Genomic DNA, 21,080 nt, shown 5'->3' on the forward strand with positions numbered 1-21,080 from the left:
TTCAGTTTACTCATCTGTAAAGTGGGACAATCAGAAGTAGCTTGTTTTTTTTGATGAGGTAGATAATGATTGGTCAATCTCAGCTCTTCTTTTGGAATCTTGGACAGTGGGGACAGCTAAAAAAGACCTGAGCCCTTCAAGGGGAGATTCAGAAGGCTAGATTCCCCTCCCATAGGCTGTGGAGAAGGCATTTTTTAAAATAGGGGAGGTGGGAATATCTTCCAACCTCTCCCTTTTTATTTCAGAGTCTCACTTCCTAGTAATACCCTCCAACCTCCCTTCCTGCATTGTGAGTTTAATTAATGCAATTAACATTTACAAGGTGCTGTTGCCAGCTTGGAGGAAATGAATGACATCACTTCTCAGCTTTACAGAAGGGTTGGGGGGAGTTCCTGGGCCTCCTCCCAGGGTCTCATTGGCGGTGCCACTCATCCTTATGTCTGCCACTTCGCATTTGGACACGTCTGACCTGGTTCAGTTGGAACACAAGCACCGTTCACTAATGAGGCAGGGCCTTGCAGGAAGAACCTTGAGGGTGAGCCCACCTCGCACGGCTGCCCACCCCGCAGTCACATGCTGGACCTCAGCCTCTGGGAAAGGGTCAGAGTTCACCCTGCCTCGGGAGGTTAGATCACCACCTCCTGTCCAGCTAAACACTCGGTTGGTATATCGTGTCCCTCAGCCAAAAAACTAGCCCCTGAGATGAAGGATGCATTGTTAGAACCTTGTAATGTATTCTCCGTGGCCTTGTTTCCTGTACAGCAGTTACAGGCACGTGCCCCGGACTGCCTGGGCATGAGTCTTGGTGCTGCCACTTTGTTGAGTGACTTAATTAATCTGAGCCTGTTGAGCAGACTGATAACAGGACCTGCCTCAGGATGGGGGACAGGATAAGAGATGTTTGTACGGCCTTTAGCTTAAGTAGGAACTGGGGAGCTGTGACTACAACAGTGGAGTGACGAGGTGCCGTTCGAAAGCTGGGATGCCAGCCATTCTGGAAAAATCTCAGGAAGGTGCCACCTCTTTCAAGGAGGTAACCCAGCCAATTTTTCCTCTGGCCCTGGAACGATCACACTAGATAAAGCAGTTGGCTTGTGTTGGGGGAACACATTACCCGGAAAGTGCCAACCTTGAATCACTAGAAGCCAAACTGAGATAACGTGGGATGAGGTGAGGGAGATGTATATCTGTCCTTACCCACCGGTCCCTGGTGCTAATTTATTCCTGTTGCCAAGGGCATGCATTTTCTTATTTAACGTCCCTGGTCGATTGCACTTCAAGGCACATTGATCAAGTATGTCTTATGTTATTTAACCTCTCTGCCTCAGTTTGCTCATCTATACAATAGGGATAATAGTATTTACCACATTTAATAATTAAATGAATTAATACAGGTGAAGCAGAGAAGAATGCCTGGCATCTAGTAAACACTGAAAAAGTTAGTCTGTTATCAGGTGAGTGGATTTGTATATTTACTTGAGGAGCAAAGGCCTGTGGGAGAAACCTTCCCAGCTTTTGAGATGTGGTTTCTGAAATCTGAGTAATAAGGAGGCAGGTGGTAGGGAGGTGGAAGGACTTCAAGGTGGAGGGAACGGCAGCAGTACACACCTGGAGGCTGGCTTTATCTGTCTCTGTAGAATGTGGACAGGGAGAGAGGGCATGGGCTGGGTGCTGGTTGTGGCAGAAAGGCAGCCAGGGCAGTTAATGTTATCGAAACCTTCTGGTGAAAACTACAGAGAGCGAATATTTTATGAAATCACATGGAATTATGCACCTGGAAAGAGCATTTTTACCTGCCCAGCTCACCCCGGGCACTCAGGTAGCGGGTTGGTTTTCTTCCCTGAATCTTCCTCCAGGTCCCATGGATCTGGTTCTAGGGGCAGATGTTTCCTGAAGGTGGAGATCTGGCTTGGGGAAGGTGCTCTGCTCACAAGTCCCTCAGGCAGGCCTGCAGCACACATTGGCAGTGCTGAGCCCTGGGGGGAAGCCTGAGGTGGTTAATCATTGCTGGCGCTGGGCAACAGCTCACCTGGGCCTGTCTAGTCAGTTGACCCCGTGAGGAGCTGTCTGAGGGAACTCTGGGTCCCCCAGATGAGAGGGAAGTCATGCACTTTGATTCGGCATATGATCTGCTACCAGCTCCTGATTAGAAACCGTGTCTACCCCTCCACAGAGCTCCTGGTGTCTTACACCCAATGGCCCAGCCTCCCACCTTTTGCCAGGTTACTTAGTTCCCTGGTTTGGCCTGGAGTGAAATGCAGGAAATTATTACTTTGAACCACACTCCAGCAGTTTTCCTGGGATTCTGTCTGCTTGATCTCGCCGGGACTGGCCATAGGTCAGGTAGCCTGTTCTAATTCCAGGTCAGCGCTTGGGAGTGAAAGGTACTGAGAGGCGGCCTATTAGGCAGGGTCAGGCATTCCTTTCCCTGGGACTGGTGAGATTCCTTAACATGTGTTGAGAAACTGTGAACCTGCACAGCCTAGAACCAAGGGGGGTAAATATTACATTGTACTCCCTATCAGTATATACATTTATAACCAGAACAGTGTCTCTATTGTTTTTTTTGTTTTTGTCTTTGTTTTTTTTTTGGTTAAGCCTTGCCTGAGGATTTTTAAAATTGATATTTAGAGAGAGTGGAAGGACATTTTTTTTCCCCATTGAGTTTTCGAGAAAGTGGAAGGGAGGTGGAGAGACAGAAAGAGAGACACATAGATTGGTTGCCTCCCACACATGCCCTGAATAGGGCTGGGGATTGAGCCTGCAACCTAGGTATGTGCCCTTGACTGGAATCGAACCTGGGACCCTTCAGTCCTCGGGCCTACTCTCTATCCACTTAGCCTTACCGGCTAGGGCCAGAACATTGCCTCTTTAACTTGCATATTAATCATCCATGGAGCTTGTGAAAATGTCTGTCCTGATTTAGTAGGTCTGGGATGGTGCCCGAGATTCTTCAGTTCTAACTGGCTCCAGGTGATTTGAAGGGCGCTGGTCCTGGGCCATGTGGAGAATAGTGGAGGTCTAGTTGCCCTACACCCATGCCTGGGGAATGGACAGTTGCAGAGGGTGGAATCTGGGGACACCCCCGCCCCCCTTCGCCCAGTGACAGTGGGAATCCGCCTGGGGGTGCTATAGGCCCCTCAGACTGAGCCCCACAGCGCCCCCTGGTGGGTACGACACCAGCGTCGCCACTGCAGCCCTGTATACTAGATGGTTCTAGAAGGAACCCTGGCATGCCAGTGTGAGTCATCTTGCATTTCGTGTCATCTGGCTTCCCGTGTAATCTGTCACTGCATGGTAAGTCCCTGAGACAGGGCTCCGGGTCCCTAGTGTCTGTAGGCAACCGTTTGCTGGGGAAGCTTTCCCAGGCCAGGTTCCACGTCATAAAGGTGTGGTAACTGCGTCATGAAGGTGTGTTACCATGTCATGAAGGTGTGTTACCATGTCATGAAGGTGTGTTACCATGTCATGAAGGTGTGGTACCAAATACTTCTGGAATTGTTTTGGGGAAACTAAGAAATAGGAGTCTGCCCCTGGCTAGATAGCTCAGTGGTTAGAAGGCCATCCCAATAAGCCAAGGTTTGCTCTCACCGGCTTGGCTCAGTGGATAGAGCGTCAGCCTGCGGACTGAAGTGCCCCAGGTTTGATCCCGGCCAAGGGCACATGCCTGGGTTGCAGGCTCGATCCCCAGTAGGGGTTGTGCAGGAGGCAGCCAATCAATGATTCTCTCTCATCATTGATGTTTCTATCTCTCTCTCTCTCTCCTCTCCCTTCCTCTCTGAAATCAATAAAGAAATATATTTTAAAAAAATAAGCCAAGGTTGTGGGTTTGATTCCTGGTCATGGCACATATAAAATTCAAGCAATTAATGCATAAATAACTGGTACAACAAATTAATGTATCTATTTCTCTCTTAAAAAAAATAAAATTAAAATATTTTAAACAAAAAAAGAGAAAGAAAAAGAAATAGCAGTCTGAGGGCCTCACCCTGTACTTAGGCTCTAATTTTGCAATGGCCCCACTTTTTAGATGGGATTTTTGACTCAACAGTAGTAAGGTCTGTGTGTCTGTTTTCCTCTTCTATAAAATGGGCCCACAATGACATTGGGAGGGTGGTTGAAATGAAAGGTACAGGTTTTTACTGCCAACAGATGTGTTAGGTGGTGGGCCAGGTCGAAGGTCACTTAGCCCTTGAACCCATCTGTGAAGACCTGGCCTGAGCTGGTCTTAGCTGCATAAGTGATGGTGCATTTCCCAGGAGGAGCAGCAGTAGGAAGACAAGGGCCCAGAGTGGGGCAAGGCTGGAGCAGGTTGGGGGCATGCCTCCTGTTAACTGTCCCAGACCTTTGCCTGTGCTTCCTCTTATCCCTTCGCTTCTTGGGAACTTGGGACTCTCAGCCTCAGCTGGTGAGGGTGGAGAGGAGAGAGCGACAGGCAAGCAGACCAATGGGTCCCTGAGGTTGGGGTGGGGCGGGGCTTGTGCTGCCATGGAGAAGAGAGAAGCTGTTCTGTGGGGGAGGAGGGGGCGGTAGGAAGAGGACCTGGAGATTGAGGGGAAGGGAGAGAGCAAACAAAGGGGTCAGGAGGGAAAATAATGCACTGGCTTCCTGAGGCCCCACAGAAGCTGGGCAGGGAGAAGGGGCCAGGGGCAGAGGGGACCAAGGCCAGCGGCAGTCAAGGCTGAGGCGCAGGCGGTTACTAAATGGCATTGTTTGAAGTGGCCAGCTAATTGCACAGAGCAGCCCGAGCCTCAGACTAAGGCCCAGCCTCCTGGGTGCTGGCGTCTGAGCCTTCGGGCAGCCTGGCCACATGGAACCAAGTCCTGAGCCTCCGAGTTTGGTGAGGGGGGCAGGCTATGGGGGCAGTCTGGGTGGGGTCCTTGGGAAAGGAGTATCACCCTGAGCCTATGTCTTAGGGTCTCTCTTGGCCTGAGGGCATAGAACCATAGGTGGGAAGTTTGCGGGTACACTGCCCCTCTAGCCCTTGCTTCACTGCTACCCTATCCATTCTGACCCTCTCACAGGAAACAATGAAGGGAGACACCAGGCCACTCAGCAGAGAGGAGGATGCCAGCGGGAGGGAAGACTCCATCATCACCAATGGGGACTGCAGCAACCAGTCTTCTGACTCCAAGGACGCGCCGTCACCCCCGATCTTGGAGGCCATCAGCACCCCGGAGATCAGAGGTGGCAGGGCCTGTGGGGAGGTGGGGTGGTACAGACACTGGACCGCAGCTGGGACGTGAGCCTCCCTCTGAGCAGGCTGCAGGCAGATTGTGGGGAGAGGGTCTGGTCCCCGACTACCTGCCAGGGAAGGGAAGAGGAGGATATAGGCAGAGCCAAGCCCATTTATCATCCCTGCCACAGCCCTCGGCCTCCTTCCTCTCCTCACCTCAGCGGAGACTTTGAGGAGGTGACATCTCTGTTTTTTTTTCCAGTCACCGTGGGGGTGGTTGCAGCATAGGCTAGGGTCTTTGGCTCTTTTGGGACCCTGTTCCCTGGCATCTGGACTGACTGGGAAGAAAATCACTCAGGCTGGAGAGGCTGAGGGTTACCTTTCCTTGTCTCAGCAGTTCCCCAGGTCACATGACCTGGGATCCACCTCACTGAGATTGTCTAACCCAGATGGTTAAGAAAATCCTATATTGCCCCATCCTGTTATTGACAGCGCCTCACACTGTACTGTCTGATAGAGCTTTGCAAGGGTGAAAGTGTTCTATTTCTGTACTGTTCACTACAATAGCCAGCAGCCACATATGAGCACTTAAAATGTGGCTGATGCGGGAGGCACTGGATTGTTCATTTAAGTGTAGTTAGTGCCACTGAATTGGGCAGCACAGTTCTGGAAGGACTTTGATGCCTTCTCTCATGAGAACCTCTAGTTTTGTTTTGGATCTTATAAAGTGCCTGGCCCGGGCTGCCCCTTCCACGAAACACAGACTGCGTTTCTCTTTCCTCCACAGGCCGCAGATCAAGCTCACGATTGTCCAAGAGAGAGGTCTCAAGCCTGCTAAGTTATACTCAGGTATGGGCTCTACTCTGCCTCTTTCAGGATTCAGGGTTATTCCCTTTAGCTTTCATTAAATGGAGTCCACAAGGTCCACCTAAATGGGTGCCTCATAAATATTTGTTGAATGATGAATCTGAGGACTGCTAGGCACACAGTACTTTGAACAACCTCACACTTAGCATGTCATGTGCTGCCGTTGTATGCCAAGTTTTTAAAAAAATCATAAACATTTATTTTACTAAATTATGAAGTTTTTTACTAGCTGCTTCCTGCATAATTTTTGAAATTACTTTTTTCTCAATCTGGATAGCCAGTTAATTAAATTGATACATTTCTAATGTAGCAAATTGTCCTTTTATTCCTGGAATGAGGTTAATTTTAACTTGGGCACATTATGTTTCGAATTTGGTTTATGTTTTAGCATCTACACATGAATTAGACAGATTTTATTTCTCATAATGTATCTGTGTCTGGTTTTGATGCACATTGGAAATAACTCACCTGGCTTGTTCTAGGGAATTTTTTCGCAGTCATTGCAATATCAGAGTTTCTACTTGATCATCTTTTTTCCAAGTTACAGTTTTTCCTGACATTATTTGTGCCTTCTGTCTTGTTAATTCCCTTAGAGTTTTGTCAACTTGGTTAACTTTTTTCAAAGAACCAGTGTCAGGCATAAGGAACAAAGTCATGATAAAAGTGGACAAATGAAAGCTCGCCCTTTATTACAGCTTCTATTCTGGTGGGCACCCAGCTGATGGGGACAGTGTGCTGGGTGGCAGATAGTTACCAGTAATAGTAATGAAGTCTCCTGCCTGAGCAATTTCTCAGTGCTGGCCTTGGGTGAAAGGTACTATAACCCTGTTGTTTCATAAGGGAAGTACTGTTGCTCCAATTTTATTTTATTTTATCCTCACCTGAAGGTACGTTTTTACTGGAGAGAGAGACAGAGACAGAGAAAGAGAAAGATAAACATCAATGTATGAAAGAAACATTGATCAGTTGCCTCCCCATACACATCCCAAATGAGGGATGCACCCTGACTGGGAATTGAACCAGCAGCCTTTCACTGTATGGGACGACACTCCAACCAAGTGAGCCACACCACCCAGGCTGTTATGCCAGTTTTAAAGACAGGAATGGACATACTGAAGGCCACACAGTTGAGACTTGGGTCAGGTCTCCCTGCTAAGGATGGCCAAATTAGGCGAAGGCGTAGACCAAGAAGTCTTCATGATGTATATTGGTGTCACACAATTTCTTTGGTTTTCTGATTCCACTGGGGTTTTATCTTTCAATCATGTCTTCAATTCATGTTCCTATGGTTTGAGCCGTTATAAAATTTGTTTGGAACCAAATTAGGTAGTTGAAAATATTTTTAGGTCTCTTGGACCAACATTAAGATTGTTGATTTTAATATGATTGACTATTCATTTTTAAGTTACTATTTTGGTTTTATAACCTGTTCATGATATCCTGAAGCACATGTTTCATTTATAAAGGATCTGACGGGTGATGGAGATGGCGATGAGGAAGATGGAGATGGCTCCGACACTCCAATCATGCCAAAACTCTTCCGGGAAACCAGGACTCGGTCTGAAAGCCCAGCTGTAAGTCCCCACCCCTGAGCCAAGGCACCATCTCAAACCACTCATAGGCCTGTATTAAAAAAACATGTTTTGGATCTCCTAGCAGTGGTCGGCAAACTGTGGCTCGCGAGCCACATGCGGCTCTTTGGCTCCTTGAGTGTGGCTCTTCCACAAAATACCTGCTCTTCCACAAAATACCGACTTCTGCGCATGGGCCACGAAGTTTCGATTGCACTGTACGTGCGTGCTCGCACGTGGTATTTTGTGGAAGAGCCACACTCAAGGGGCCAAAGAGCCGCATGTGGCTCTCGAGCTGTGGTTTGCCGACCACGGTCCTAGGGGGCCTTTGAAGAGAAGTAAACAGTTTTAAAAGTAGAAAAATGATAGCAAGGCTTATGAAATATCATTGTTTTCTTTCACATGGTAGTTTTTAAACTCTTAAAACACTCTTGGAAGTGCCCAAGGGTGATAGAGTTGGCAGGTGGTTGGCTCAGTGCCAGTTACCTATGCGAGTCACTTCTGTGGGTGGATTCTGTGAATGGAATGGAAGTTACATACTGCTTTCAGGCAACCCAGTATGTTAGTGAGCCGGCTAACACTTGCTAACCATTGCAGGTGCAATTTGTAATCACACTCTGCTCTAGGATATGATGTGTATCATCCCCCTTTTTGCGGACGAGAGAAGATTCTGGTAACTTACCAATGGTTCAATATTAACTATTCTGTAGGATTCCAACACAGGTCTGCAACCCCCAAGCTCATGCCACTTTGAGAAAGAAGCCCAAGGCTTTCCATCCATCTTGAGGATCCACTACCTTCCTGAAGAATGCAATAACTATTCTAATGCTTTTTGGGGAAAAACATGTTTCATTGCGAGTAAACTTGGATTTTATTTTTCAATCCAATTTACAGGTGCCAGTTTCAGCTGTGACAGGCAGTGGGGTCTGCTGTGGAGTGTCTGTCAGCCCTGCTGGCTATCCTAACCCCTTATCGCATGAGCTAGGGAGTGTCTGGGTGGGAAGTTTGCAGTCTAGAGTCTTCCCTACCCCCACTTACATCCCTCATGCACTTCTGTTGACCTGAAACGACCTCTTCAGCCCCGTCCTGGGCCCCCTGCGCGACACCACATGCCTGCAGTCACCAAAGGCCTCGTGCTTATCCTCTCTTGCTTCTAGGTCCGAACCCGAAATAACATCAGTGCCTCTGGCCGGGAGAGGCACAGGCTCTCCCTCCGTTCCACCCGAGGCCGGCAGGGCCGCAATCACATGGACGAGTCCCCAGTGGAGTTCTCAACTACCAGGGTTGGTTCCCGGATGCTCAGACCCCTGCCCCCACCTCTAAATGGAAGATCTCACTGCACCATGAAAGTAGCCAGTGTACCACCCTAACCGGCTTCTGTTCTTCACAATCCTCTGCTTTTCAGGGTCTTGCCTTTCCTTTCTCTCCTGGGTGCTGGGTAAGCTTCTCTTCAGCCTGGTGACCTGCCTCTCTGGCCTGATCCTGGATGGAACTGTGGTGGGAATGCAAGAATTACCTGATGACTGGGATCTTGCCCCTCCTTGGAAACGAGCTATAAGCCACTGACTTCCAAAACTCTCTTGTCTCCCTGGTTATCTTCACTGACTGTCTTGAGAACACCCGTAGGGGTTACAGCAACTCTCCACTCCTGTTGCAAGTTTGGGCACGCAGTGTAAGCACTTAGGAAGCCAGTGGTCCTCTCTGAGCGTGGCTCTGTGTGCCTCTATGTGAGCATCACTCATTCTATGCCTCTGTCCTCAACTGTCTGTTTTGATGGGAGTGGCTTTGCTCTCTCCCACCACTTACGGGATACTTGGTCACGGAAAACCGTTCTGATTGGTCTCTGTACTCTTTAACTGACGTCTTTGTCCTCACTTTCTCTGCTTGCCTGGGAGGCAGTCGGGGTGCTGCTTATCTCTGGCCATCCACCTGGTTTGCTGTGGCCCAAGCTATGTGTCCTTCTGTCCACAGTCCCTGAGGCGGCGCACAGCATCATTGGCAGGCACACCATGGCCATCCCCGGAGAGCCCCTACCCCACCATCGACCTCACCGATGACAGCGTGGTGCCCCAGAGCAGCAGTACCCCTTACACCCGCCTGGCTCAGGACAGTCAACAGGAGAACTTGGACTCCCCACAGATGTACACAGAGGGCAGAGACACAGACGGCACTGAGTATCAGGTACCACCAGGAAGGGGTGAATTTAGGAGAGAAAAGCATACTGGGGGGGACTATTACTACAATTTTGGGTCACTTTTGGCATAATATTTGAATTCATTCAAGTACGTTTCCCACATGTGACATGACCCTTTACCCTACTTATTTCCCAGATAGCTCAAGCACGATTCCTGATTTTCTGAATATTATATATTTACAACTAGAAATATATATATACTTCGTATACATAGTGCATGATTCTGTTGATCATAGTATAGTATACATGCAATTGTTGATTGGCTTTTTTCACATTTTAGGAAAATGAGTTGTCTTTCCTGTCTATAATCAACAAACTGGGCTTGTTTTCACTCAAGCACTGCTGTATACTAGTAGTTAGTACATATCTATGTACATATATTGTGTAGAAATCCTTTTTTCACCATACATTACTTCAGAGTAGATTGGACCATATATTCTAATAACTTTATTATTCTTATGGGCACCTCACATTTTATGGCAAGCTATATGTAAATGGCCAAAATTATTATTATTATTTTTTTGGCATTTTAATGGCTTTGTGTTACTTCATCTCATGGCCTGTGGTGGAATATTCAGCTGATTGTCATTATTTTATTCTGATGTATTTCCTGTTAGTTTTCAGTCGACATCTTTCATGCTTAAATGCTAGGTTAAATGTTACAGATCTAATATAATAAACCCCACATTCCTATCAAACAACCAATCCTGCCCATCCATTGCCCCTTATATTTTTAAATTTCTTTATTTTAATTTTATTTTTTAAAGATTATTTTAAATTTTAGATTGAAAGAGACGGAAAAAGATTGATTTTTAAAAAAATGGTTTTTTTTTTGAGAAACATTGATTTCTTCCACTTGTTTATGTATTCATTGGTTGTTTCTTGTACGTGCCCTGGCTGGAAATTTAACCAGGACAATGCTCTAACCAACTGAGCTACCTGCCCACTGCCCCTTATTTTAAGCCGTTCTCACTCGTCCTTTTTCTACCATGAAGTGTTGGAGGTGGGTAGGTAATGTCCTGAGGTGGTCTGGCAGGCACTTCAGGGAAGCCCTGGGTGGCACCCTCAGGCAGTTGCCACTGGGGTCAGTGGGGCTGCAGGAGTTTTGCTTGGCCCAGGTAGTCTGTCTCATTAGGATTCCTTCATGTGGTTTATCTTGCAGGATGGGAAGGAGTTTGGAATAGGGGACCTCGTGTGGGGAAAGATCAAGGGCTTCTCCTGGTGGCCTGCCATGGTAGTGTCTTGGAAGGTCACCTCCAAGCGCCAGGCCATGGCCGGCATGCGGTGGGTCCAGTGGTTTGGCGATGGCAAGTTCTCTGAGGTGAGTCCGGGGAAGGGCAGACTGTCATGGGCCTGCAGACCCACAGCGTTTCTGTCCTTTCCTTTTGCAGTTGCCTTTTGAGATAAGGGCCTGTGCCTTGCTATTTCCCGATGGGTGAGGCTATGTTTGACTCTGTATCCAGCAGGAATAACAAATCTTCCTTGTAAAATGGCTTAAAGAGACACACACAGGGCCTTGTGGGCCAGAGCTCAGTCTACCCTTACAGGAGACAAATGGATGGAAGTCCTCTGGGTCCATGGCCACTTGGTCTCTGATGTGTCCCGTCCCCCCACCACCACTCTGGGGCAGAAACAGGAAGGGTCAACCCAATTTAGCCCTGCAGAGGTGGCAGATAGGCACCTCTAAGTAGCCTAGAGTTGGTCTAGAGTTGCCTGGTGATATAAAAAACTTTGCAGAGTTGGTTATTTCAGGGTTTCTCAATTGTTGGTGTTAGTCATCTTAAGTTCATCTTTCTTGAAAGTCTGCCCCATAACAGTGGTGTTAGAGACAAATAAATTAGGCTGTTGTGATCCTTATATCTAGTTTGAAGGCACATTCTGAAATCTCCAGGTGTTTTTTTGTTTTATTTTGTTAATCCTCACCTGAGGATATTTAGTCCATTGATTTTAGAGAGAGTGGAAGGGAGGAGGAAAGATGGAGAGAAACATTGATGTGAGAGAGACACATCGATTGGTGCCTCCCACATGAGCCCAGGGGCTGATGCTCTAACCACTGAGCACCCAGGGAGGGCTGAAATCTCCAGGATTTGAGTAGAATGTTGCAGACAATAGTTTTTCTGGAGTGGTGTCTTTTTGAAATGTTCCTTTAACCTTCACTATGCCCAGAGATTAGGTGAGGATACAGAACAAATTAGATGGAGGCAGATGTGGGAATGAAGGACCCTCTAGTACATCTGTGGGATTTGGCTTCAAGTTGAGGTTCTGGTTTCCTATGAATTGGGCTTCCTTTGCGCCATTTGCTATAAACGCATTGAAGTTCCCACAGGGCAAGTCTCCCTGCGTGCTGATGTCCTCGTTGGCCAGCAGAGGGAGCAGGATAAGCTCTCCTTGAAGCATTCTAAACCAGCGGTTCTCAACCTGTGGGTCGCACCCCTTTGGGGGGTCGAATGACCCTTTCACAGGGGTCGCCTAAGACCATCGGAAAACACATATATAATTACATATTGTTTTTGTGATTAATCACTATGTTTTAATTATGTTCAATTTGTAACAATGAAAATACATCCTGCATATCAGTTATTTACATTACGATTCATAACAGTAGCAAAATTACAGTTATGAAGTAGCAACGAAAATAATTTTATGGTTGGGGGGTCACCACAACATGAGGAACTGTATTAAAGGGTCGCGGCATTAGGAAGATTGAGAACCACTGCTCTAAATGCAGGGATGTGGGCAATGAATTCTGTGAAATGAAGAAGCATGAATTGTTCATGATTGCTTTGGCTTGGTGAGACATAAAATGCACTTTGCAAGACTGAGTCTGATGCTAATAAGATAAAGTGTGGGGCTGTTAGCATTAAGGAAGGGATTACCATGTGGGGTCTGGTGCTAAGCCCCCATGCTACATTGGAGCATCTTGGCGTTGGGAACAGCATCTGCATTCAGTGGACAACCTTGTTGAGCCCCAGTTTTTTCTAGCCTAGATATGGATGTAGAGTTGCCTGGTAACAGGAACCCCCACCTCATAGGACCTTGGGCTAGAGGTATATGTGAGTGCGAGCACGTTCCGTGGAGAATGAATCATCATGTGTGTCTTTGAATCTGATCAGCACCCCAAACACACAGTTTTATTACTTCCTGATTAGTTCCTGCATGTCCTTGGAACTTGGGGCATGAGATTTTATGGATCTTTAGCCCCAGTGGAAGGAAGATATCAACAAATAGCAAAAATAAAAAAAAACTTACTGTGCCAAACACTGTTCTCTAAACATATACTAAGTTCAATTAATAAATTAATAAAAGGCTAAGTGGTAATCAGCTATTTGTCACATTTACAAAGGAGAGGGAAGAACGTGTGCAAAACCCCAATGTTGGAGCATCCACCGAGAATTCAAGACTGACCTGCAAGGGGCCCACAGCAGGGACCGTGTGTGTCATTTGCCCTTAAAATATGTACAAACACAGGGTGCCTCTAGTTGTATCCACTTGGAGCAGAAACTTTCTCACACTGGGAGTGTCCACCATGCTTCTGGGTATAGGGTGCATCAGGAGTGTATATATCATCTCTATTTTTTATTCTTTCTCCCTTTTTTGAATCTGAACTTGATCCCCTGGAATAACCCTGTGGGAGACAGGTCACCCCAGATGCAGGGTCGGTGGATGTTGATGATGTCTTTCTCTTTTAGGTCTCTGCAGATAAGCTGGTGGCCTTGGGTCTATTCAGCCAGCACTTTAATCTGGCGACCTTCAATAAGCTGGTCTCTTATAGGAAGGCCATGTACCACGCTCTGGAGGTAACACGGTGGTGGGTGGTTAGGACCTGGCCCCCAGAGCAGGATTAAGACAAGAGACATACAGAAAGCTAGCTCAGGCCACAGTGTAACCAAGGATGGCTTAGAAGGGACAGGGCCACCAGGCAGGAGGTGAATGCAAACTTGTTGGCCCAAGGGCCAGACTGGGAAGGAAGGAAGGGATTTGAGCCTTCCCTTTGACTCTGAGTACTAACTACTTCAGCTTCTCCCTGGTGGTTCTCAGTATTGCTGACGGAATTAAGAAGAAGCACTAGAAAGTGGGGGACAGTGTTTACAACAGTGAATAATGCTTTTCCAGAGCTATCAAAACCTTCCTTTATTTAAAATTTTTTAATTGATGTCAGAAATGAAGGGGAGGGGGAGAGAGATAGAAACATCATGAGAGAGGATCATTGATCTGCTGCCTCCTGCATGCCCCTCACGAGCATCAAGCCCGCAACCCAGCATGTGCCCTGTCCGGGAATCGAACCCTGACCTCCTCGTTGACAGGTTGACGCTCAACCACTGAGCCCGCCAGCTGGGCAAAACCTCCTTCCTTTAAATGGTGTTGCTCAAGGCCAACACAGGGCAGCCGCTGAGGACAGCTGCCTTTTCCCCTTGTCTGTGGGATCCATCAGGTTCTATCTATCTTTCCCTTTCCCTGGACTTAGAACTGAACAGATCAGTGGCCTTTGCCCAGCATTTATGAACCAGCCTCTGCTGAGTTAGGAATCCTCCTAGTGCTTCTTAAATAAGACTTAAAACTTGACACCTCGCCATCTTCATTAGGAAAATCAACCAAGAAATCTGGAGCTTTCTCAGAGTTGATGATACTTCTTTATCTAAAAGTAGCAGTGCTAATTCTGATCCTCTGCTCTCCAAGAGGGAGCTGACCACTCAAGTTCTCCGCAGAGAAGAGGTCATATTTGGTGCCTGGATGGCCTCCCGCCTGTCCCCTGCACAGGCCCCTCCCTGTCACATACCACACCCAGGACAGCTGCCTGGTTATGAAAGGCCCAGTGTGAAGGGGAATGCAGGCCCCAGCTGGGGGAATCCCTGGGTGCCACCTGGCGAGCACCCACCCCTGCTGTTCATCACAGACTCGCCTTTATCTCGCCAGAAAGCCAGGGTGCGGGCTGGCAAGACCTTCCCCAGCAGCCCCGGAGACTCATTGGAGGACCAGCTGAAGCCCATGTTGGAGTGGGCCCATGGGGGCTTCAAGCCCACCGGGATCGAGGGCCTCAAACCCAACAACAAGCAAACAGGTGGGAATGGGTCCCTGGGGCAGCCCTGACTGCCATTGCTAGTGGGAGCACCCTTGGGAGATGCAGCCACCCCTCCTGCCCCTTGCCCCACCCCAGCTTTGCAGCAACCAGTCAGTCTTGGAGACCTGCTCTCTCACCCTGTGAAGCCCAGGGCTATGGGAAAACAAGCAGCCCAGCCTTTTCCGGCTTCGCTGGTCTGCGACTGAATCTGTTCTGTAAACTTGAGTCAGCAGGAGATCAAGATGGAATCTTCACTAGCACCTTTACTTTTAAAAGGAAAACTTAAACTCTGCTCATTGGTGAAAACTTAGAAAGTATTTTAAAAAACCTCCAGAACCTCAAAACCATGAGCTACCTCCAAAAGAGGCATAACCTAGCCTAACATTTTGACTGATAGCATAATTCCTCCATTATAAGATCTGTATAGTTTCCCATTGTCACTTTCTGGAAACCCAGGATGCCTGAAATCCAGGATTTTTCTACTAATTCATACATTTAACATAGTGTTTTCTGTTTTGTTTTGTCTCCCCCATTAAAAGTGGTTAATAAGTCGAAGGTGCGTCGTGCAGGCAGTATGAAATTAGAATCAAGGAAATACGGTATTCCCTTCCCATCCTTTGACTATGCACTATTTTCTCTGCACTGTCTTTCAATTTCTTTGCCTATACAGTGGTCACTGGAAAAGAAATCTCAACCTGAACTCTCATCCCCCACTTCACTCAACCTTCACAAGTCCTCTGTCCAGGTTAACCTTGTTGGGTGTGCACATCCTTCCAACTTTTTCTGTACACTAGTTGGATTCCTGCTTACCCTTTGTTTCTTGATATTAATCATATGAGCACTGTCAGATGTCACTAAAGACTCCTTATGATTTTTAATGACTGCATAATTTTCTTTTCCTAGGAACAGAGTCAAACTTAACCATGTTCCTTATAGATTACATTGTATATATACATATTGGAGCTAGAATATATAAGTGGAATTTAAAGAAATGTAAAGAATTGCCACATCTACTTTAAAAATGTTCTAATAGCCATACTGAAAAGAGTAAATGAAACAAAGGCACAGTATTAATTATGTGTCTAATTTAGTCCAATATATCCAACATTTAAGCATTTCTAACAGTCAGTATAAAAATTAAGTTATTTTACATTTCCTTTTAGTACTGTTTCCAAAATCTCATATTTCATGTGTTTTACAACATCTCAATTTGGATGCGATATATTCTTTTTAATATATTTTATTGATTTTTTACAGAGAGGAAGGGAGAGAGATAGAGAGTTAGAAACATCGATGAGAGAGAAACATCGATCAGCTGCCTCTTGCACATCTACTGGGGATGTGCCCGAAACCCAGGTACATGCCCTTGACCAGAATCGAACCTGGGACCTTTCAATCTGCAGGCCAACGCTCTATCCACTGAGCCAAATCGGTTTCGGCAGGATGCGATATTTTTGTTAGAAATACTTGATCTATATTTTCACAAATGTATAAGTTCTAAATTTTCACTTGACCAAGTTCCAAATGAACTACTTAATTGGAGCAATCTTAAAATTTACATTATAATTAAATGCAAAAATGCAATTCCTCAGTCAGACAAGTTACATTTTAAGTGTTCAGTAGCTTCAAGTGACTGTCAGCCACTGTGTTGGGCATTGGAGACAAATGTTTCAGGGTTTCAGCTGTGGGTTAGCCTTTGCCTAATGGTCTTTGTGCTGGGGCTAAAGCTCTTTAAAACCCTATAAACATGTTAGATATGCGAGGGATTTTGACTTATGTCCCATAGTGGGGCCATATGGCGGACCCAGTGTGGACCCTGTCATGGCCCAACAGCATCTGTCACCCAGGCTCTCCCTGCACCTCCTACCAGCCCCGGCTGCTATGTCCTTCCCTTTCACAGAGAACAAGAAGCGCAGACGCACAGCCGATGACTCGTCCACCTCCACGGACTACTGCCCCCAACCAAAGCGCCTCAAGACTAACTATAACAATGGCAAAGACCGAGGAGAGGAGGACCAGACTCGAGGTGATTTAGGGGATCGTGAACACCCATTACCGGGAGGGTACATTGTGAGGACTGCTCAGCAGAGGTTAATTGATCAATAAGAGGCTCCCTGACCCCATGTCACACCTTCTTTTCTCAACAGAGCAAATGGCTTTGGATGTTGCCAACAACAAGAGTAGCCTGGAAGGTAATGGTAATGCTCTCCCTCAAAGTCCTCACTTCCCGTCCCGGGTAGTTCCAGGCCTTTACTGCCTATCTATCCTGTCCTGCCCGCTGATAATGAAGGGAAGTCAGGGTGGCCCAAGAGTTAGCCACCTGGTGTCTGAAATTGTGATTATGGCTGTGTGTATAGTCATTGCTAAGTCCTTTCATGACGTGACAGTGAGCAAATTGGTGTCACCACGAGCTGTCCAAAGCCCCAGTCTTTAAAGAGTTTCAGAGATTTTTGTGCCAGGCCTTTGCAGCTTGTCCCTGTGCAGGAGGTGCCCTTGCTTGGGGTGTGTCCCATGTCTGGAGTGGGTCTGTCAGCCTGGAAGAGTTGTTGAAAGGAGTAAAGCATGACGAGACCTTGTTTATTGCTAGCATAGAATAAGTGCTCAAGAACCGTAGACCCGAGGCTTTAGCAGCTGTTACTGGTCCTGAGCTGTCACAAGCTGCGCGCATGCTTTCTTACAGACAGCTGTTTGTCCTGTGGTAGGAAAAACCCCGTGTCCTTCCACCCTCTCTTTGAGGGGGGACTCTGCCAGACGTGTCGGGTAAGTCCTAACCCCTCCCTGGACCTTAATTGCCCCTTCCCTCCTCCACAACTTCCCTGTCATTCCCCAGAGAAAAGCCATTGGGAAGGTTCTAGTGAAGCCCTCCCTGGCCGCCATCACCCCATCCTCCCCTCTGAGGGCAGGTGCTGCCACAGAGGAAGCCATCTGCAGTGGCACGCATACCCCAGCCAGTTGTTCCTATGACAAACCAAGCCACCAGGGACCTGTCCTTCGAGCAAGCGGGCCCAGGGGTCCCTGGTCTCCGTTGTCATGAGCGTTTCTCTCTGGGCACCAGGACCGGTTCCTCGAGCTGTTCTACATGTACGACGACGATGGCTATCAGTCCTACTGCACCGTGTGCTGTGAGGGGCGCGAGCTGCTTTTGTGCAGCAACACAAGCTGCTGCCGGTGAGCTTCAGACCAGCCATGTGGGTGAGACCCAGCAGGGCCCAGGGCCCTGAGGCTCCCAAGGTCATACCTGTGATTCCTACAGCCCAAAAACCTCAGGCCCGGGACTGGGAATCAAGTGGACCTGAGGACAGGGGCCCAGAATTACTACTCTGCAGGGGTTGTAGTTCCCATCTGTTTAAGACAGAAATGTCTGAGGGTGGGGCATGAGTTGTGGAAGCCTCCCGGGAGATTAGCCACTTTGCGGGGTAGAGATCTTTGCTGTGCGGAGCCTGTGCACTGAGGGTACTGATATCCTAGGAAAAAGGTTAGTGTATCCCACATCACACTGTAGGGCCGTTCTGCCCACGGGGAGAAGCATCCGGTTTTTAGGTAGTGCATTACCATCTAGGAAGCAGGGCTATGGATGTAGGAGACAGGCCTGATGTCTTCTCTCCACTCCTGGCACAGGTGCTTTTGTGTGGAGTGCCTGGATTTGCTGGTGGGCACGGGCACAGCAGCAGATGCCAAGCTGCAGGAGCCCTGGAGCTGCTACATGTGCCTCCCTCAGCGCTGTCACGGGGTCCTGCAGCGCCGGAAGGACTGGAATGTTCGCCTGCAGTCCTTTTTCACCAGCGACCCTGGTCTCGAATACGTAAGCCACAGGCTCCTTCTAGCACCACCTACCCCAGAGAGTCCGGGGACTGCAATGCTCTCCAAGTCTGTTGGCAAGGTTTCATAAAAAGGTCCATTATACAAATGACTGGCTGAGTAGCTCATACTTCAGAGACGGGGATAATTGACATATCCTTTGTACAGTCCTCAGGCTTCCCCAGTGGTCTTTTCTCTCCTCCTTCGTGGCCGTTCGTGGTTTTTCTAAGGAAAGAGAAGCCCGTGACTTAGTCTTTAATTGTAGGAGGAGTGGATTTTCCCGGGCTCCATTCTACCAGGTCTGTGAGGCAGTCCCAGATCTTCCCATTTAGGGTGTCATGTCTTTTTGTGTGTGTGCATCTGTCTTCAAGTCTCTGTGTTCCAGGTCTTAAGGGTAGAAGAGCCAGTCTGTGCCAAAGCTCTTAAGGGCATCCCTGCTAAGAAAGGGCAGAACACAGAGTTTGAGTCCCTCAGAGGAAGGTCAGCTCGCCCCTCACCCAGAGGTTGCGCCTTTTCCCCTGTACCTTGACCTCCATGACCTTCTTTAACCTGGCAGGAAGCCCCCAAGTTATACCCTGCGATTCCTGCAGCACGAAGGCGGCCCATTCGAGTCTTGTCCCTGTTTGATGGAATTGCCACAGGTGAGTTTGGAATTCACCTTGGGATGCTTACCTGGTCCAGGTGTCTCATCAGTGCCAAGCAAGAATCCTGGGATTGTCTGTCTGTTTTGAGAAAACCAATGGCTTCTTGTTTCTCTCCTCAAATCCTCTCCACCATGTATTTCACCCGCTTTGGTCCTCTTGTTCCTTTTAAGTCATATATACATATTTCAGCTCTTTTTTTTTAAAAAAAAAAATATGGAATGCTTCACAAATTTGCATGTCATCCTTGTGAAGGGGCCATGCTAATCTTCTCTGTATCGTTCCAATTTTAGTATATGTGCTGCCGAAGTGAGCACCATATTTTAGCCCTTGCATTTTATTTGTATTATAAGCAGGTATCTTGGGAAATTATTTTTGTTCCATAAACATGGATATATTGGAGATTAATAGACAACTTCTCCTATTAATATCCATTTTTTCTCCCATTCCTCCAGTTTCCACATGTGTAGAATAAGCATTAACCAACAGGCATGTCGCCCTTGGGAGCTTTTCCAAATTTAACACATTTAATACTCAAAATTGCCCTGGAATGTAGGAATATCTCCATTTCACCAGAGCAGGAAGCAGTGGGGATGAGGTGCTGTGCATTTAGCATCATTTGTACTTGTGTGTGCTACCAGTGTCCACCTGCCTAAAGCTGGCAGTTTTTAGTGACGCTCAGGTCATGGCTAGCTGCTTGTTTCCCCCTCCCTGTTGCACCTTCCACACCTGTTTATGCTGGCACAGGTGACCCACAGTAGAAAATGGAGACTTGGCCATTGTCCCCTGCCTTTGGGGTTATTTTCTAAACATGGTTTTGGTGAAGATCCCTGTCCTTGTGTCTGTGCTCGACTATGCTGGGGCAATGGCTGTAAACCTGTCAGTTTGTGAGTGTGTGTGTGTGTGTGTGTGTGAGTGTGTGTGTGTGTGTGTGTGTGTGTTTATGTTGTCTCGTTGTCTTAATCCTCACCTAAGGATATTTTTCATTGATTTTTTTTTTTTTTAATAGGGTGGAAGGGATGGGGAGGGTGAAAAGAGGGAGAGAGAGAGAGACATGTGAGAGAGACACATCCATTGGTGCCTCCCACCACCCCAGTCTGGGCCATGGATCGAACCTGGAAACGAGGTACGTGTTCTTGACCAGAATTGAACCCCGGACCCTTTAGTCTGCAGGCCTACACCCATCCACTGAGCCAAACCAGCCAGGGCTAGACATGTCAGTTTTAATAGGTCCTACCAGTGGGCTGTACCAGTTGATACATACCTATTTTCTTCAAAAAACTCTATAGTCTGCAGACCCTGGTGTTTGAGCTCTGTAGTTAGTGCCATCTGCAGGGTTTCACATGAGGGCTACCATGTACTTGTGGTCTGATTTGAGTTCTTGGATATGACGTAGAATCACTGGAGGCAATATGACCCTGAGTGTATTTTCTGTCTCCCCAATCCCACACAGGGTACTTGGTCCTCAAAGAATTGGGGATCAAAGTAGAGAAGTATGTCGCCTCTGAAGTGTGTGAAGAGTCCATCGCCGTTGGAACTGTTAAGCACGAAGGCAATATTAAATATGTGAATGACGTCAGGAACATCACAAAGAAAAATGTGAGGACAGCCTGCACCCCTGGGCTCTTTGTAACACCCTCTTCCTCGCCCTGAGCCCCACACAACCTCACAGCCATGCCCAGGGTTGTGGGAAAAGGTAACCTGTGGTCATAGCAGGCAAGCTATCTTGACAGGTTACCTGGAACCCAGGCTGTCTGTCCCTCCATCCTTACTC

General features: G+C 47.5%; 1 protein-coding gene and 1 non-coding gene across 9 annotated transcripts in view; one reads left to right on the top strand and one right to left on the bottom strand.

Annotated features, from left to right (window-relative positions):
* Nucleotides 1–21,080, top strand: part of DNMT3B (DNA methyltransferase 3 beta) — a 38,227-nt gene that overhangs the window by 9,162 nt on the left and 7,985 nt on the right. For 4 of the 8 annotated variants that reach the window (XM_070420141.1, XM_070420142.1, XM_070420144.1 and 1 more), the window contains exons 2-16: nt 5,025–5,187; nt 5,964–6,025; nt 7,510–7,617; nt 8,772–8,897; nt 9,586–9,795; nt 10,971–11,129; nt 13,498–13,605; nt 14,723–14,867; nt 16,768–16,893; nt 17,015–17,059; nt 17,548–17,627; nt 17,923–18,035; nt 18,486–18,669; nt 19,222–19,306; nt 20,760–20,905. In XM_070420141.1, coding sequence (XP_070276242.1) covers nt 5,031–5,187; nt 5,964–6,025; nt 7,510–7,617; nt 8,772–8,897; nt 9,586–9,795; nt 10,971–11,129; nt 13,498–13,605; nt 14,723–14,867; nt 16,768–16,893; nt 17,015–17,059; nt 17,548–17,627; nt 17,923–18,035; nt 18,486–18,669; nt 19,222–19,306; nt 20,760–20,905 — 1,854 coding nt within the window. In that variant the 5' untranslated portion in view covers nt 5,025–5,030. Of the gene's footprint in view, nt 1–5,024; nt 5,188–5,963; nt 6,026–7,509; nt 7,618–8,771; nt 8,898–9,585; nt 9,796–10,970; nt 11,130–13,497; nt 13,606–14,722; nt 14,868–15,406; nt 15,467–16,767; nt 16,894–17,014; nt 17,060–17,547; nt 17,628–17,922; nt 18,036–18,485; nt 18,670–19,221; nt 19,307–20,759; nt 20,906–21,080 lie in introns of all 8 variants that reach the window. The other 4 variants (XM_070420143.1, XM_070420145.1, XM_070420146.1 and 1 more) reach the window with 2 other exon arrangements.
* On the bottom strand, nt 19,517–19,623 carry LOC139014833 (U6 spliceosomal RNA). The gene has a single exon (XR_011472358.1). It is a non-coding gene; the product is annotated as a U6 spliceosomal RNA (small nuclear RNA).

The sequence above is a fragment of the Myotis yumanensis genome, unplaced genomic scaffold (assembly GCF_028538775.1).
Source record: "Myotis yumanensis isolate MYYU_CA2020_CCGP unplaced genomic scaffold, mMyoYum1.0.hap1 SCAF_7, whole genome shotgun sequence".
In the NCBI taxonomy this organism is placed as follows: domain Eukaryota; kingdom Metazoa; phylum Chordata; class Mammalia; order Chiroptera; family Vespertilionidae; genus Myotis; species Myotis yumanensis.